Source organism: Xiphophorus hellerii, chromosome 18, assembly GCF_003331165.1.
Source record: "Xiphophorus hellerii strain 12219 chromosome 18, Xiphophorus_hellerii-4.1, whole genome shotgun sequence".
In the NCBI taxonomy this organism is placed as follows: domain Eukaryota; kingdom Metazoa; phylum Chordata; class Actinopteri; order Cyprinodontiformes; family Poeciliidae; genus Xiphophorus; species Xiphophorus hellerii.
Genome location: NC_045689.1, coordinates 4,367,974 through 4,386,012, shown reverse-complemented (window position 1 = coordinate 4,386,012; position 18,039 = coordinate 4,367,974). Strand labels below are relative to the sequence as shown.

The 18,039-nt window shown below is 44.1% G+C and overlaps 2 protein-coding genes across 6 annotated transcripts in view; both read left to right on the top strand.

Annotated features, from left to right (window-relative positions):
- LOC116707938 (serine/threonine-protein kinase PAK 4-like) overlaps positions 1 to 2,503 on the top strand; it is a 26,070-nt gene extending 23,567 nt beyond the window's left edge. The window contains exons 10-11 of the mRNA XM_032545645.1: positions 2,280 to 2,359; positions 2,413 to 2,503. Coding sequence (XP_032401536.1) covers positions 2,280 to 2,359; positions 2,413 to 2,503 — 171 coding nt within the window. The remainder of the gene's footprint in view (positions 1 to 2,279; positions 2,360 to 2,412) is intronic.
- Positions 2,504 to 6,123: 3,620 nt separating this feature from the next.
- Positions 6,124 to 18,039, top strand: part of LOC116737674 (scavenger receptor cysteine-rich type 1 protein M160-like) — a 39,249-nt gene continuing 27,333 nt past the window's right edge. For 2 of the 5 annotated variants that reach the window (XM_032591015.1, XM_032591012.1), the window contains exons 1-6: positions 6,124 to 6,369; positions 8,261 to 8,464; positions 10,987 to 11,295; positions 11,378 to 11,671; positions 12,369 to 12,677; positions 12,754 to 13,053. In XM_032591015.1, the coding sequence (XP_032446906.1) occupies positions 6,324 to 6,369; positions 8,261 to 8,464; positions 10,987 to 11,295; positions 11,378 to 11,671; positions 12,369 to 12,677; positions 12,754 to 13,053 (1,462 nt within the window). In that variant the 5' untranslated portion in view covers positions 6,124 to 6,323. Of the gene's footprint in view, positions 6,370 to 8,260; positions 8,465 to 10,986; positions 11,296 to 11,377; positions 11,672 to 12,368; positions 12,678 to 12,753; positions 13,054 to 13,357; positions 13,727 to 13,889; positions 13,976 to 14,051; positions 14,706 to 18,039 lie in introns of those variants that run through there. The other 3 variants (XM_032591013.1, XM_032591014.1, XM_032591011.1) reach the window with 3 other exon arrangements.

The window sequence follows — 18,039 nt, the reverse complement described above, 5'->3', positions numbered from 1 at the left end:
GCCGACTTTCACCAACCTTGCTTTCAAGCTTGTCAGCCTTCGCTCCAGTCGGCGATGTGTGCCTTTCTTTTTACTGAGTTCGTCTAAGTCTTTTACTGTGAGGAGATTGTAGGGACCTTTCACCCACACTACTCCTTTCCAGGTCCCATACGGCATTTCTTCCACTTTTCCATTAGCAAACTGAACCTTCAGGTGTCCTGCTGTTTTTAGGTCTTTGCGGGTCATAGACACCTCCGCTCCTGTGTCCACCAGGTAGGGTACTCCCTCTACTTTAGCGTAGATTTCGTCCCCTTCCCAGTAGGCATTTTCTAGAATGACCCGCGACCTGGACGCCATTACTTTGGTGACCCTCCGGCCCCGGCTTTACGGGACTCACGGAGGGCCGTCCTCTCTTCTGGGCTCAATTTCCTATACTCCTCCTCTGTCAGGAACTGACCTTTTCCTGGCTGGTTTGATGAAGCCGGAGGGTTGGTCGGTTTCCCTTGTGGTCCTGGTGGTTTCTGCTGGAACGGCCGGTTCCGGAAGTTGGATGGCGGTGCTCCTTGTTGAAACGGTCTGCTCTGGAAGTTGGATGGCGGTGCTCCTTGCTGGAACGGTCTACCCTGGAAGTTGGATGGTTGTCTGATGTTAACCCTTCCAGGTGGCTTTGCCGGTTGGCTAGCCTCCTTCTTCCTTTTGTCCTCGTAGTACTGCTGTTCCAGGTCGAATCCTTGCACTGCTACATCCATCTGAGCGACTGTTGTGCTCCTCACTGGCAACTTCACGAACACGATCTCTCCTCTGCGTCCTTTTGTCACCTCACGCAGTACTTTCACATATCTCGCAGGAGAAACGGTTTGCTTAAGAGTGTGCCAAAGTGGTTCCAACCGGCTTCCCCTGTCCAGCCGTCCCCTGGCCCTCTTCACCTGGGACTCTTCATCATCCATGTCCTCCAACACCAGCCTTTCATAGTTGCTCTGTGCTGAATCTGTTCCAACCATCGGGTCCGAGGTCACGCTGGTCAGCCACAACTTTTTGGCTCCCTCGTGGTTGGTGGTAGACAGCACGGTTGGCCAAACATCTTTCAAATACTCTTCATTGTTTTCGTCTGCGTTTTTACTCCTAATCACCAGCCTTAGATTCTTCAATTCGGCGTATGCATCCTGTCCTGTATTAGTGGCAGGTGGCTGAGCTGACATCTCTGGTTGTCTCACCGGGATCTGCGGTCCTGGCTCCGAAGACGCCGCCTGAGGTTCCTCTTCATCAGCCGACACTTCGTCCAGCTGCTGTTGAGTTTCCCTGGAGTACTTGTAGGCGGCTTTCTTCAGTCGTCGCAGCATCACATCATACATAATTCCAATGTATGCGTTCCTGAAGTTGGTAGTCAGGGAATAGTGTGCTGTCAGGGTGGAGCAGGATGGTGTCATCAGGATGTTAGCCCATTCTCCGATTGTCGCTTCCACCTCGAGCTGCACCCGGTCTCCCAACCTGCTGGCCCATCCTGCCGGGATCTGGTACTCGGTTTGGCCGACTTCTGGTACATACGTACGCCGTCCGTCCTTAGCCTGCACTGGACCCCAGGTCACGTCTCTCGCCAGTCTTTCAGAAGATTTCTCGATGTCAAAGGTTTCCATTTCTTTCTTCTTACCCCGGTGCTGTCCTGTTCGGAGTGTCTTGTGCTCTGTCGGTGGTTGCCTTGGGTCGGAGAAGACGCTGCCGTGATCACTCTCCTCTTCTTCTTCTCCAGGATGTTCGATCTCCGGTTGCTCCTCTTCGTCCTCCGAGTCGCTGATGTCCTCATACTGTTGTTGTCGAAAAGGTTCTCTCCGGGGGGAGTTCAGCGGTCGAATCTTAGCTGGTTTCATCGGTCCTTCTTCTTTCGGGACCGTCGGCTGCTCATTCTTGACTCTTCCCGCACTGGGTTTTTTCAGTTCACTGCGGCTCTCTTCAAACGAGAACTCCTTAACGTACCTTGCTGCGGGGAACCCTGGTTCGACAGGTGCCTCCTTTATTTTTATCCTGGGTGGCTGCACGGCCCTGGCTTTGCCTATCTGGGTGGTGTTTGAAACCTCACTCTGGGGAATCTTTAAGGGATATTTCTTGATTTCTTGTGATGGATGGCTAGTGCGGCATTGCTCCTCCATCGCAGCTGCCAATTTCACCCCTTGTTCAGTGCGGAGTCGATGCAGACGGGGGTCAACCACCACCACCACTTCTTTGAACACAAAGAAATGACTGTTGGTCCTGGCTATATTCACCACTCCGTTCTCCGCAATTGATCTGGCGGTGTCCCTTGGCAGATCCGGCGATCTCAGTCCTTGTACACTCACCACCGCTCTTCTCATGCCTTCGTTGCTGGCTGCCACCAGGCCCCGCTCGAGTCCGTGCCACATCTTCTTCCGATATTCCTCCAGACTCTCTCCTTCTCGGTAGACGTCAATCGGGACCAGGATTACAGCACCATAAGGGAGACTACAGCCGTTCATCAAGACTACTTCTCCCCTCGTTTTTGGGCTACAGGTAGCTGCCAGCAATCTTAAATCCGCTGTATAACTTTGCCCTGCTTGGTCCTCAAGGCTGCGTCTGAACTTTCGATTGTGGATCTTGTATCTGTCATTGGTGAACACAATCAGTCCGTCACCCTCAAGATCCCATATTCTTCCAATAACCTGATAAATCCGGAGGCCGGTCTGCAGCCTAAAGTTGCTGGCCCCCGGTGGTATTTCGGCTAATTCTCGGGCCATCCTCCAGGTGTCCGATTTCTGAGTTTTTTTCTTGGGGCGGCCGGGGCCCCGCTGCTCCTCGTCCGATTCCTCCTCGTCCTCGTCGGAACTGCTGGCCGCTGGGGTCTCTGTAGGTGGCAGTGGATGCCTCCTCTCCGTGCTGTGGACTCGGGGATAAAACCCGAGCTCCGGGTCCCGTTGAGGGGACCACTCCTTGGCTGCATCCTTCCACTGCTCCTCCGTGAGTCCGCCGACGAGCGCTCCCTCGGGGTCGTCCTCATCCGACTGTTCGGGGGGGATCTCCTCGTTCCGCGATGGACCCGGTTGAGCAGGGATGCCTCCGTCGTCATCGTTGTCGTCGCTGCCGGCCGTCAGGTCTATCAGATCATCTGGAACCTGCTTCTGTTGACGAATCGGTGTCGTGGCTCTGCTGGGCAGTCGGGACGGAGCCTCAGCCACTTCCGACCCTGCCTCTTCGAGGGCTTGCTCCTTTTCCTTGCCTTCTTTGTAGGTTGAAAGTCTCCGCAGGGCCTCAGTGTACTCTGTGTACTGGCTCACCCCCCTGGCGTTCGGGTCCACCAGGATTCCGTCGATGCCTGCCGTCAAGGTAGCTGTTTTTACTACGCGGTCATACTTCTCGGAGGGGCTGTAGACGGTCCGCAGCTCACCATCCGTCCATCCTTCAAGGAGTTCAGCGAACCATTCCAGCCATCCTCTAACCTCCGACTTCTTAGCCACTTTCACTGGGCATTTGACGACCCCCAGTCGGTGGCCTTGTCTAAGCTGGGTGCAATAGTATATCCTTCTCTGCACTATGATTTCCATCGGGTTCCGAGCCACGTCCTTAGCGCTGTTGTAGTGAGCCTCAAAGAAAATCCTCTTCCTTATTTCAGTCCAGGAATCCAATCCATCACCGAGTAATATCAACATTACAGGAAATTGCGATAATGTAGATTTGGAAAGATGGGATTGGTGGGTCTCACCTTCCCTGCTGATGTTGCTTGCCTCTCGTCCCATTGCTGGCTTTTGTGGGGGATCCAGTTCCCCTCTTTCTTCTTCGCTCATAGTTGTCTTTGTCTTTCGAGTCGCCTATCCCCCAAAGCCTCTCTTTACGTTTTCGAGTAGGGATGGGTCCAGGCTGTGTTGGCTACTGGCTTCACTGTCTGGATCTGGTCATTCTATCCTCAGTAGAAGCTTTCCCTCACCTGTATGCTATACAGTTACTGCGAGGGTTGTGACTGATGGCCTTATCAGTCACCACTAACTCTCTTCCCTAAGAGTTAGTGACCCAAGTGAGCTATTCAGAGTCTCACATCTGTTTTCACTGACTTGGTGTCTTTGGGGCCCGCCTACTCAGTTGTGCGCCGCCCCACGTTGGGCGCCATGAAGGTTATCCTGCAATAGTCAGCCCCGCCCACTCCTCACTACTTCACAGGGCTGCCTACTGACCAGTTCTCCGTCTAACAGGTCCGGAAAATCTCTGAGACCTGGGTATTACCCTAAAAGTACTCTATAAGAGATAATCTATTTAAACTGGTGGCGAAAGTGATTCGTCTAGCTCTAACTACCTTCAATCCAGAAGTTATGACCCTTTACAGTTAAGAAACAATCAGCTGAGTAGCCCTCACAGCTGCATAATTCCAATAACCACTTCTGTTAACGGTAGCCCACTTTCTAAATCATAACTTGCACTTGGAACCGGCTAGATTATGTTTAGTGACTTAGATGTAAGTCCCAGGGTCATTATTTACTCTCACCAAAGGAAATTATGAAGCCTCCTATTTACTGGAATCATGTACATAAGTTTTACCCTAATTAAAAGAACTGGACAAAGATTAAATGACTCTATCAATTCCAATGTCCACCAACCTCATTAGAATTTTGTAGTATAAATTTATTAAGCAAGCTTAAGCAGGGATATGCGACATACAAATCAATAATCAATCGTATATGGATCAAAAACAGTGTAATAAAATTTACATGTACAATCATACTACCCTGTCCTCTTTTCCCTAACTTTTAAGTCGCACATTCTGAAATGGAATTTCAAGGAGCAGATTCAACTCATACCCAGACGATGGTGGATCTTTTGGCAACAGGAATTTCTAACATCCTTGGTTGAGGTCTTTGCCTTGTGTGGAAAAATCCTCCTTAGAAGGGAAACAAAGCAGAACGGGTCCGAATCCTTTTGCAAAAACCCAGTTCCTCATCCCTGGGGGACCTTTGTCCTTCCTCCAAGTCTTGTTGCAGAGTTTGAAAGTTGCTGGGTTGAGACGAGACCAACGGTCGAATGAAGAACCAGAGATGGGGCGATGGGACCCAGTCCTTATCGTAGCGGTGTGAAGTCCGAGCTTCCCCGTGGTTCTGAAGTGCGGTCCGTAGCTGCTTCTGCAAGTTGTCTCTCCTTCTGCGCCGCCGGACTGGGAACGACTGGTTCCTCTTTTCGACCCCTTTTTATTCATTTCTTTACCATGTGTGTGTATGGGAAGGTTTGGTCTACGTGACTTTCTGCACACCTGCTGTGTCTCATGAAGAAGTCCTAAAGTTACCCAATCTGTCCGTACTTCCCTAAGCCTGTTGCTTCAGCCAAACTCCCCGCACCCCCCATCCTGTGCTCCTCTGGCCATCTGTTCAGAACTGCTTGCGACATTTCCTGTTATTCAGGGCTGTGCTGCACATTCGTCTTTCTATAACTCATTGTTATCCATCACAACTCAGTGAATTGATTTCAAATGATTACAACTTCATATTCATTGACAATAAATCCCCCAGACATCTATCTCTTATCATTAATCATTAATCATAAATCATCAATCCTAATCTTTCCACAGTTAAATCATTACAGAAATCATTACAGATCACATTTCAGGAAATATATATCAGAAGGTTATTATGTGATTACTTATACTCATATTATTCAGACTTATAAACTTAATTAACTTTTAATCAAATTGCAAGATTACTTTATTTCTTCCAAGCCATTATGCACCTTTTTCTGCGTGTACCTGGAAAGATCTCATACCCTTATGCCAGTTTTCTTGACAAGGGACAAAGGGTGAACAGAAAATGGATGGATGGATGTTCCAGATTTATAATCTGAAGATGTTCCATCAATCCTCCTGGAGGACAAACTGACCACTTCTCCTTCCTCTGCTTCTTTCTCCTACTGCTCTCCATCCTTGAATGTCTGCAGTTTTTGCTGACATTAAGTTTATGTTCTCTCTCTGTTTCTTCTCTTCATAGCAGCTACACCTGGACTCATTTCTGTTTAGCTGTGACCCTTCCTGGAGGGAAGCTGAGCTACTGCTGCCAACAACATCAGGTTCCCCTTCAGTGGATCACACACCTGGATCCACTCCGGCCACATGCAGAACAAAGACTGAACTAAACACAGGAACAACATAGACTGGTGAAACCCTGAATCCCAGTAGGCCCAGTATGAACCCATCTTCATGATGAGCTGCTAGGAAGGAGGCGTTGTCTCTGAAAGCAGCCAAAGACCTGAACTGTGACGTTCAGGAAGTAGCAGATAAAAAAGCTTAAAGTAGGAAGTGTTCAGAGTTTGGAGCCACATCCTGATCACATCAAGAGACGAAGCTTCACTCCACATCCAGAGGAAACATGGACCAAACAGCTCTGATGCTGCTTCTGTGTCTCTGCAGCTCAGGTAGGACTCCACTTTCAAAGAAAAACACTAATATTCACTAGAGTTCAAATTAAAAATGATCGACTGATAAACATGTTAAATTTTACAAACAAAAAACTGGAAACTGTTTCTAGTCTCAGATCATAGAGCTGCTGCTACACAGTTAGTGATGTTTATATTGTCTACTTGCTGCTAAGGAGCCAATAAAATCAAGAATTGTTGGTTTTTGTGTTTTTATGATGTAAAGCACTTTGAACTGCCTTGTTGCTGAAATGTGCTATAAAATAAATCTGATTGATTGATTGATAAGGAGAAGCTGCAGAAACTCTGCACCAGCGCTGAATCTGCGCAGTAAACAGGTGGAGCCACATAAAATGGCTCCTTCTGCATGAATTCTCTCATCTTCCTCTTGGCTCCACAGGTTCTCTATGAGGTTCTGGTCAGGCCCGTTTGCTGGCCAACCGAGCCCAGTAGCACCACGGTCATTGGACCGGCTTCTGGTACCGCTGGTTGTGTTGGTGAAAACGTTTGAGCTCCGTCTGACGTGGGAGTGTCTCAGGCAGGATGTGGAACTCGCCTGCTGTAGATTAGAATCAATCAACCAATCGATCAGTTTATTTGTAAAGCACATTTCAGCACCAAGGCGGTTCAAAGTGCTTTACGTCATAAAAACACAAAAAGTCCTAAAGACACCACACAGTAAACCAGTAAACAGTACATTTTGTCAAAGTGTCGTCGTTACACATCAAAATGTTGTTCAGTGTTTCATTTATTATGTTTCTAAAGCAAATCTGACCAGCTGGGTTTTTAGTCCAGATTTAAAGGAACTCAGAGTTTCGGTTGTTTTGCAGAGTTAATTGTTGAAACAGCTTTTCAATAATTTAGCTGATGAATGAAAGGTTGGAGATCGGCCTGTAATTCTGCAGTAATGATTTGTCCAGATCGTTTTATTTTTTATATCAGTGGTTTGAAAACTGCTGGGGGAAAAAACCTGATGAGAGCAAAGAGTTTAATATTTGAATCAGATCAGATGAAATGACAGGCAGGACTTTCTGAAGAAAAGTTGTGGGTGTTATTATCTTTGGGCATAGCATCCATATTAGATTTTGTGTGGCAGTGAATGTTGACCCTCTAATATTTTTAATTTTCTCTGCAGCGTATTTGGCAAATTCATTGCAGGCCGAGTTTGATTGCAGGTCAGGTGGTTTGTCAGCCTGTCAACTGTGGCAAATAAAGCTCAATCATTGTTCATGTTTTTGTTTATGATTTCTGCAAAGAATGTTTCCTTTGCATGTTTTAGTGTGGAGTGATAACTTCACAGTCTTTCTTAATAGATTTCATAATAAACAAAGTTGAGTTTTACTCCATTTACGTTCGGCCCTACGGCTAAATTGTCTTGCAGATCTAAATGTTTGAACATTTTTCCATGGAGGTTTGTTCCTACCAGACACGACCTTCACTTTAATTTAGGCAAAGAAATCAATGACATCTGAAATTTTATGATGAAAGTTATCTACCAGCTCATCTACAAGGTTAGATGAGCTGCTCTGATTCTGATTGCTCTGCATTCAGAATCAGAATCTGTTGGATTTGACAACTTTTTACACAAAAACAATGAATTTGACTTTGGTTGGTTTCAGTAAAGACATAAAATATAAATGGGTAGAAAAGGTGAATAATAAGAAACATTTCAGGTCTTACTACAGAGTGTAAATAACATTAAAGTCTGGGCTTTAACTAGGCCATTCCAACATAAAGATGCTTTGATTAGAACCATCCATGATAGCTCTGCCTCTAACAGGAGGAAGAAACAAGAGAAGATCAAATAAACACGATCAACAGGATCCTGTCAACACATCCTAAATCTGTCTTTGCTTTTTGTAACCCAACATGTAAATGTTGTTTCTTCCAGCGCTGTCTGATGAACTCAGACTGGTAGCAGGAAGGAGTCGCTGTGGTGGCAGACTGGAGAAGAAGAATCTGGGAGACTGGGAACCAGTGAATTATTGGAACTGGAACTTTACATCAGCAGCTGGATCTTGCAGACAGCTCCACTGTGGATCTCTGGTGTCGTTACAAAGAGATAAATACGGCAATGTAGAGATCGTCTGTTCAGGTGATTTCATATCCTGGCCATTGCCTTCCTGTTCTGCTTCCAACTCCACTGTAAAAAAAATTCTCACTTCCAGTTCAGTCTGGGCTTCTTCCACTTCACCTGGATTCACTCTGGTAGATTTTCTACCGGACCAATCAGCGAACAGAAGGAGAAGTTTGAACAATGATTTATTTTCTGTTATTTTAGAAACATAGTCTCTGTAGTTTTAGCAATGCAGTGGAGGAAGTTCAGTTCATGGTGGCCACACTTCCAAATATTGAATTAACTTTAACGGCTCTTCTCTGTTTTGTGGTGGACAAATTATTGTAAGGTAATATCTGCTGGTTGTATTGTCTTCATTCTAAATGCTAGTGATTCTCACCAAATGAAGCTGTTTGGGTTGCAAGCACAAGGTTGGGAGATGTTTTCCTGCAGCTGCATGAGAACCAGAGCGTCTCTCCCTCAGCCTTGGTATAAAACTCCTGCTGTCTCTGCCTGAAAGAGTTTTCAATCAGAAATGTTTCACTATTGATCCTCTTATATGTTCTATGTATTGTGCACAATATGCTAGTAAACCTGATTGAGTGATTTCATCTAACAGTGCTTGGTAATTGATTTTTTCTACATGTTTACAGCCCAGGAAACTTCCAGTAAACTTCTTAGTGTGGATCTGGTGCATTGCATGTCATGGACAAACGTTAGCAACTGGGTGAAATTTAAAAGCTCAACACAGTCCAGACTCTCTGGATGAATCAAAGTGTAGTTACAGAGTGGCTGGTTTTTACCAGGTTAGTGATTTCATGACGTTTGATTAGATTAAAGGGGAACCAGTGGAGCAGATTCAGGGTTATAAAAACCTCAATGTCATTGAGAAGAAGCTGATCAAATATTGAACTTCCTCCACAAATTAAGTTTAAAGTGTAAAAAGATGATAGTTTTCTTTTATTCTGTGATTAAATCTGTTCTCACATTTGCTTTGTAGAAGACAAGGAAGAAATATCAATAATTGATAATTCATAGTGTTGAGGAAAAATGATTATTTTTAGTGTTTAATACAGTTAATCTTACGGCATGTGTAAAAGGTATATTAAACACTCGTATTTTGAACAGGTTTGTGTTAAGCATTCAGACAACCAGGGACAAATGCAGATCACTCAATGGGGCCTCCCGCTGTGCGGCCAGACCACACGAAGCCATAAAATTAGCATTTCCTGCAGAGCAGAAGCACTGGAGCTTGGGGGAGAGACATCTGGTCTGTCCACAGCAGTTAAAAAACCTGCAAGAAACCAACATCTGGGATGGTGTGAAATTTAATGCAACATAGAAGATTGAAACCGCTAACATTTAATTTCTAAGTATTAATACCATGTTTTTACTGAAGATTGTATTATCTCATTTTAAAACTACTAAATGATGAATGTATTTGAAAATTGTATTATCTGTGACTATATCAGAAGCAAATGGAAATTGTTTGAATGAAAATGTTTTGTTTAGTATTAGAAAATTGCTCAGGAATTATACCTCATTTTGTTCTGTTGATTTTATGTGTTATTTTGGCAGGACTCAATCTTTTGAGGTGCTGGGTGCAGAGGAGTAAAACTGGGGTTTGTAAAGATAACATTTCCTTGAACCGCACTGAATTTAAGTTTCTTCTGAGAATTTATGTAAGGAGAGATAAGGAGAGAGACTTCAGATTTCACAGGTATCTGTGAAATCTTATCTCAGGTTTTTTCTGTGCCCGGGATGGCCGTGGAACCACAGGGGGTCAGGACGAAGCGGTTCGCCCTTTTGTTTTACCAGAGACCAGATGGCCCTTTGATCTTTGCCGTAAATTAGGGGGAGTTCCTAAGTTTCTCTGAGTGCCTAAGGGAGTTTCCAGTTGGTCAACTAGAGGAACGCCTTGAGTGCATATATTAAACAGAAACAACACCCCCTTAGTATAAAATTTAGTGTCAGCACTAAAAATTCAGAAAGTTGCCTCTATTTTGGTTTTTTGCAGCAGCTATCTCCAAAGACGCGTCTTTGCCTTTTCTTTGTTTTTTCTTTCTCTATTTTTCCTGTCTCAAGGTAATGAATGAATATCTCTGTTTCTCTGTAGCTTTGTATGGGATTAAACTCTGTGATATTGTGACGTCAACGCTCAGTGTTGTTGTTTCCCTGCTGTGCTGCACGCCGCCCGCTAAGGACCCAGGAGTTTAAGGAAGAGAGAGCCAAACGTTTTGTCCAAAGTTAATATTAAATTATCCTTCCTTAATAATAGGTTCTTTGTGATGTTGTAGTGTAATTTTCTCTGTTTGTCTTAAGTTTTTTTCCACCCATCTCCAGGGCCGGCCTGCAGTATAAGCAGATGCTAAAAGTGCAAAGAATATTAAACAGTAGATTTAAAAATAACAAAACTCTGCCCAGCTCCCCTCTCCACCCGTTCTCCACTAGTTGGTTGGTTCCTCCACACAGAGTCTGCTCTGTATTGGAGCTTTGCTGAACAAACTGGAACCAAATTCAGTGAAAATGTTGAAGAAACTTTTTTCTTTCTGCATCCACAGACTCAGTCAGGCTGGTTCAAGGGACCAACCGGTGCTCAGGCAGACTGGAGGTGAAGACCAACCAGTCGTGGTCCTCAGTGTGTGAAAAAGACTTTGACCTGCAGGATGCAGAGGTGGTCTGCAGGGAGATTAGCTGTGGGCCTCCTTCAGTCCACCAGGGGGCGCTCTATGGAGAAGCAGAGGGTCCAGTGGGGAGCAGAGAGTTCCTGTGTGAAGGCAGTGAGTCTGCTCTGCTGAACTGCAGCAGCAGGAAGAGTTCAGGTAGAAACAGCTGCTCACCTGGTCAAGCTGTTGGACTCACCTGTTCAGGTAGAGGAGGATCTGCAGACCTGCTGCTGTTCACTGCTTCACTTCCTTCATTAATGAACTCTCTGTCTCTGCTCAGATCAAGACAACTTCAGGTTGGTGGGAGAGGCCAGCCGATGTGCCGGGAGACTGGAGATGTTACATCAAGAAAAGTGGAGACCAGTGACTGTTTGGTCTCGTTACTGGGACATGAACTCAGTTGCTGCAGTTTGTGCTGAACTGAACTGTGGTTCTGCTGTTTCAGCAAGAAATTCAAAGGAATCTTCAAAGAGACCAGTTTGGTGGATCTATTCAGACTGTTTCCAGTCAGGATCTTCATTAAAGAGCTGTTTACCTTATGATGAAAACAGTGTTTTTCGCCATGAGATCATCTGCTCAGGTAACTCTGAACTCTCATATTTATTTCTTTTAAAATGTTTCTTCCATCAGGTTCCAGATGTCTGCAGAGAAACCGTCACCTTTAACTAAGAACCTGAAACCTTGAGGAGAGGGAAACTAAAATAATTTAAATATCCAGATAAAGTTTTCAGTTTAGCCACATAGATGAACAAAAACTCATAATTTTAATAACTTTTAATCTCTGCTGCTTTGCAGTTGATGCATCAAAATCCCAGGAGGAGTTCAAGGAAATCAGACATTTTCAAAACATGAAAATTAACAGAAAATTAATTTTGATCCAAAATGGTGGACTTCCTGTTTTTAGTGAAAATGGCAGGAAAACCTTTTGTTTGTTATGGTTGTTGGCCTGGCTGAACTAGGGGGCGCTGTTGAGTAATTTTGCCACATTCATTTTTAAACCCACTTTAATATTAACAATTTCACAGATTAAAGTTTGTTGGACATTTATTGAGTTTATTAACATGTTTATGTCCCAAAAATCTGATAAATTCAGCAGAAATAAAAATGAAGGATAAAATTCCAGGTACAGTCGGTTTCACTTCACCTTTGATGCTCCGAGTTTTTCTAGTTTGGTTTTCTTGGCCTTTAATTTAATCAAACTCAGAGATGTTTCCATGTGTATCTATAAAAATAAAGTTCTGAAATATTTTAAACCTTTTTTCTTTCTGCATCCACAGACTCAGTCAGGCTGGTTCAAGGGACCAACCGGTGCTCAGGCAGACTGGAGGTGAAGACCGACCAGTCGTGGTCCTCAGTGTGTGAAAAAGGCTTTGACCTGCAGGATGCAGAGGTGGTCTGCAGGGAGATTGGCTGTGGGCCTCCTTCAGTCCACCAGGGGGCGCTCTATGGAGAAGCAGAGGCTCCAGTGGGGAGCAGAGAGTTCCTGTGTGAAGGCAGTGAGTCTGCTCTGCTGAACTGCAGCAGCAGGAAGAGTTCAGGTAGAAACAGCTGCTCACCTGGTCAAGCTGTTGGACTCACCTGTTCAGGTAGAGGAGGATCTGCAGACCTGCTGCTGTTCACTGCTTCACTTCCTTCATTAATGAACTCTCTGTCTCTGCTCAGATCAAGACAACATCAGGTTGGTGGGAGAGGCCAGCCGATGTGCCGGGAGACTGGAGATGTTACATCATGAAGAGTGGAGACCAGTGGATGTTTGGGATGGTTACTGGGACATGAACTCAGTTGCTGCAGTTTGTGCTGAACTGGACTGTGGTTCTGCTGTTTCAGTAAGAAAGTCAGAGGAAGCTTCAGAGAGACCAGTTTGGTGGATCAGGTCTGACTGTTTGCAGTCAAGATCTGCATTAAAGAACTGTTTACCTTATGATGAAAACAATGATCAGAGCCATGAGATCATCTGCTCAGGTAACTCTGAACTCTCATATTTATTTCTTTTAAAATGTTTCTTCCATCAGGTTCCAGATGTCTGCAGAGAAACCGTCACCTTTAACTAAGAACCTGAAACCTTGAGGAGAGAGAAACTAAAACTGGTTTAAATATTACTGACAGACTATAGATCTATCATAAAGGTGCTAGTAATCATGTATAAACATGCTAGTAACCATGGCAACCAGTCTGCGATGAGCTCCTGTCTCTTTCTCATTCATGCCATCTTGTTTTCCACCTCAGATTAGATCCAGTTGTCTCTGTGTTTCCTCTGCGTTCCCAGGTCTGCTGGTTGAGCCGCTCATCTTCCTCTCTTCCTCCACTGATGGGGTCTCCACAGGCAGAAAGCAGGGGTCTGAGCTCCTCATTGGCTCACATTTCAGCATCATGTGCTCCATCAGACCTCAGTATGAAGGCGGCTCCTTCCAGCTCATCTTCAGCACCTCTAACTACACTCAGAACCAGACCCTGCCAGCTGTTAATCACTCCGCCCTCTTCCTGTTCTCTGCTGCTGGCCACGCCCACCAAGGAACCTACCGCTGCGTTTACCACGTCTACGTTTTCTCCTATAACTTCTCCTCTATCAGCCAGCCTCTCAACCTCACTGTCTCAGGCAAACTCATGGAGTCCATCAGGAAAAGTTCTGCTTCAGGTGAACCAGCAGCTGTCTGCCTCATTCATGAGGTCAGAGAGGAGGATTGATGATATTAATGTTCATGATCAGATCTACAGGCAGCATGAAAACAAGGGTCTATATGATTATTTTTTAGCTGGACTCATCTGATGAAAGCTGATCCTGAATCTGTTTCATTCAGTTTCAGCCTCTCTCACTGCTTTGATCATCAGACTGGTTGTCGTCCTGCTGGGTATGCTGGGATCAGTCCTGGTCCTCTACTTTAAGGTACTGCATGTATCATGCATGATGTGTTCAGTTGGGAAAGTTCTTGCATTGAAGCTGAACCATCCTCTGTTTCCAGGCCAGGAGAAACCAGAAGTCTGGACCAGAAAACAACCATCATGATGAAGGATCCAGAGCTGAAGGCAGCTTAGAGGAGGAGACTGCAGTCTGAAGGAACCAGGAGAAAATGATCTTCATTTCACATCCGCAGGAAGGAGCAGAGACATGTTTCAGACTCCTGGAAATCTATCCGTCTATGTATCTATGATAAAATGTCTCTGTGCTCCTGCAGCAGGAAGGAAGTTCAACATTCAGAAATTTGTATCTGGACTAAACCTACTTAAGTTAAACTTATATAAGAAGGGAACACAAAACAAAACATTCAACAAACAAAATATAACAGAAAACCCACTTCATCAAAATCTGATCTTCATCAACCTTGCAAGGATAGCATATGATAGGATATTTGGGGTCAAAGGTCAGGTAGCCAATTCCATTCAGGCCCTGAACCCAGCTTGTGTCCTTGTCTTAGTTGAATTGTGTGACAAATGTAATATAGTTGATCCTGGCTTGTAATACTTTGTCCTGCCTGTAGGTGGTGTATGTCATCACTGCCATGATAACCCATCCAATACATCCAGTTCCCACAAGTCTGAACCAGATGTGATCTGCGCCATCTTAGTAGGGAAGTGCATGCACAATGCATAGTGGACCCATGGCTCCGAGACCAACACAAAGAAAACATGCCGACCCTCTTGACCAATGTGTGAGAGAGATACATGAACAAAATGGCTGCCGTCGAGATCGGCCCGTATGAGACGGAGAAGGAAAATTTATCAGACGATGTGGACAAACTGCCTCTGATCTCCTACTATGATAAAGTTAACTACGTAGTCAACACAAAGAGTGCATACGCCGTAAACGAGCTTCACTGCCTGAAATTCATGGACGCATATAATTAGTATTTCAACAGCTTTTTAAAGGAGAGAAAATCTCTCTGTGTGAATAATGAGGTTCTGGTGACTGTCAGACCAAGTACATGTAGCAACAAACATGTAGGCTACATGTCTGCTTAGCTTGCAGGTGGGATGGAAGATTTTATAGTTACTATGATTATGAGTGAATCAATGCATAACAGTGTTATGATTCTTGTGTAAAGCATGTGCTCATGGGAAAGTCTTCTGAAGCTGTTTCTCTGAACTCTGTATTATTATAAAGTTGTAGAATATTTTCTTCTTTGCATTCTTATGACATCCTTAAATGTTTAATCTGCTTTATGCAGTGGTGGGAAGTAACGAAGTACAAGTACTTCGTTACTGTACTTAAGTACAATTTTCATGTATCTGTACTTTACTTAAGTAGATTTAATAATGGGTACTTTCTACTTTTACTCCACTACATTTTACAGTAAGTATCTGTACTTTCTACTTAACTACATTTCTACAAAAGTGTCGCGTTACTCGTTACATCCAAGTCGCACTGCTCTCTTTTTGTCCGTTAAAATATGAAGTTCAGGGACTTTAAGGTGGCGCCGTAAAATCCAAGCAATAACTTGACTTGGTGTCTGTTGTCACCCATCGCCTCCCCCTTTACTAGCACGCGGAGCTCCAGACATGCGCAGTGGTTTCCTCTGAGCTGAGAAGATGTCTAACTAATCGATAGTAGCTGCATAAATCATAAGATATGACGACATGTAAAACCAGCAGCGCTTCGCTTTCACAGACGGTGGGACTTTGTCCAACTTTTAGCGTCACTTGGAAGGAAAGCTTAAAGAAAGGTAAGATCTGTGGACGTGATGCTAGCAAAGCTAGCTGTACTGAGACACATGTTGCATCTGCGATGAAAAAAAGTTGTCACTCATGCACTGAATTATTGTGTGGATTCAGGAACGATCCGATTCTTCTGGACGGATCTTTACTAAGGTTGATGGGACTGAAGCCTCACTGAGAGCCGTTCTTTGTTCTTGTATACACTGCAATAGCTATATATAGCTATATATATATATATATATATATATATATATATATATATATATATATATATATATGTACACACACATTTATTTAATTGCCGAATAAGTAAAAGTTGAACGTATGAACACAGAGCATGCTCATTGATTAATTTTGTCTCCTGTCATGGTGGCAAACATGCAGTGGGAGGGAGGATGAGAACAGTCATGGTGCTCCTTCTGCTTGTTGCGCCGTTGGACAGTGTTCATAGTGTTGTTGTAATGTTACAATTACAACTGTAATTGTAACATAGCAATTACAGTTAATTGCTATGTTTCATGGTTTAATGGTGCAGACAGTTGTGGTTTCTGACATGGGCAATATGGGCAACCGCCCAGGGCGTTATTTTTATAGGAATGGCAGGCGACCTCTGCGGATTGTAGCACAGCGATGAAAGCAAAACAGAATGAAATGAGTTGTAATTGATACTGGTTAAATATATTTCAGCTCTAAGTATTTATATCTAGGTGTTTTTATGGAAATGTGGATCTTTCAGATCAATCTGAGAACCAATTTTGATAGGTGCACTTCATTTTATTGTGTCATGTAGCGCAGGGCGCTGGTCTTGGTCTCGTGTTCAGTGGTCTTGACTACAACTCTGCTACGTGGCTCCTCGATTGCATGTCTTCCCCCCCACACCTTCGTTCCATCCCCTTTCAGTTGGATTTCTTTCTAAATAAATGTCACTAATGAAGTTCATGCTACGTTAGGACAGGAAATAAGATGTTTCCATCCCTGAAATTATGATGCATAGAATCACATATCTAAGTCTAAACTCTTACAGAGAATAAACACAATAAGAACATGTTTAATCTGTGACATTGTTTATTAAAATGGCACATTTATGATGTATTCAAATTAAATACTATCGGCACACTTAATGATATTAGCGATTAGGTTATGTATTCAGCAAGTACTTTTACTTTTAATACTTAAGTATTTTTAAAAGCCAGTACTTTTTTACTTTTACTTAAGTAAAATGTTAATGTGGTACTTTGACTTTTACTTGAGTACATTTTTGCCTGTGTATTTGTACTTTTACTTAAGTACATTTTTTGAGTACTTTCTCCACGCGCAAAAAAGAAACAAAAGTTCTTTTAGAGTTCGCAAAAAACGAAAACACGCAATAAAAAGGATAAGTTAATGTTGATCCTCTTGTAGCCTGATCCTTCGTGTACCCGTCTTCCTCTTCGGTTGTAAACCTCAGGTTTCCACCTGAGCGCCGTCGCTCACTGAAAATTGGATTATTATGCCAATATAACAGTGAATTTTAAGGAGAGGGTGAAATCTCCTTTTCTCAATGGAAGGACATCGGAACAGGATTATTGTGCCTGTCCGAGCCTTTTAAGCCTTGAATTTCAGGAATATGAAGTGGTCGTGGCAGGTATCCCTGCTACACTCCCTCCTGGAACTGCAGATCCTCCTCGGTTCCTGGAAGTGCCTGGAGATGCTCCTCGTCCGAAGATTGAAGCTGCAGATCTTCTTGTATGTCTCGGAGCGCGCGTTGTGGCTCCTCGGCTGCTGTGCACTGACTCCAATGGAACCAGGTGTCTCCTTTCCCTTGTAGACGGACAGCATGAGACGTCCTCTCCACGACTCGGTATGGTCCGGTGAAGCGAGGTTCAGACCACTTTCTTTTGATGACCTTCAGGCGCACCCAGTCGATTCCTGGAACTGGTCCTGAGCCTGGATGTTCCTGTGTCGTCTGGTATTTTGCAAATTCCGCTGCCAGGATCTGTAACTCATTAAAGAAATCTTTATGAGATAAATGTGCAAGTTCATCTTTCCATCCTGGAATGCGGGTTGCAGGCCCTGGAAACATCCGTCCCGTCTGGAGCTCATATGGAGAGAACCCTGTTGATTGGTTAATAGACATTCGGACAGACATCAAAGCAATAGGCAAAGCATCTACCCAATTTAATTTAGAATGTGCACATATTTTAGCCAATTTTTGTTTAATAGTTTGGTTTAGTCTCTCAACCTTGCCTTGTGATTCGGGATGATATACTGTACCGAATGAATGTTTAACTCCGAGCAGCTGCTCCACTTTCTGCAGAT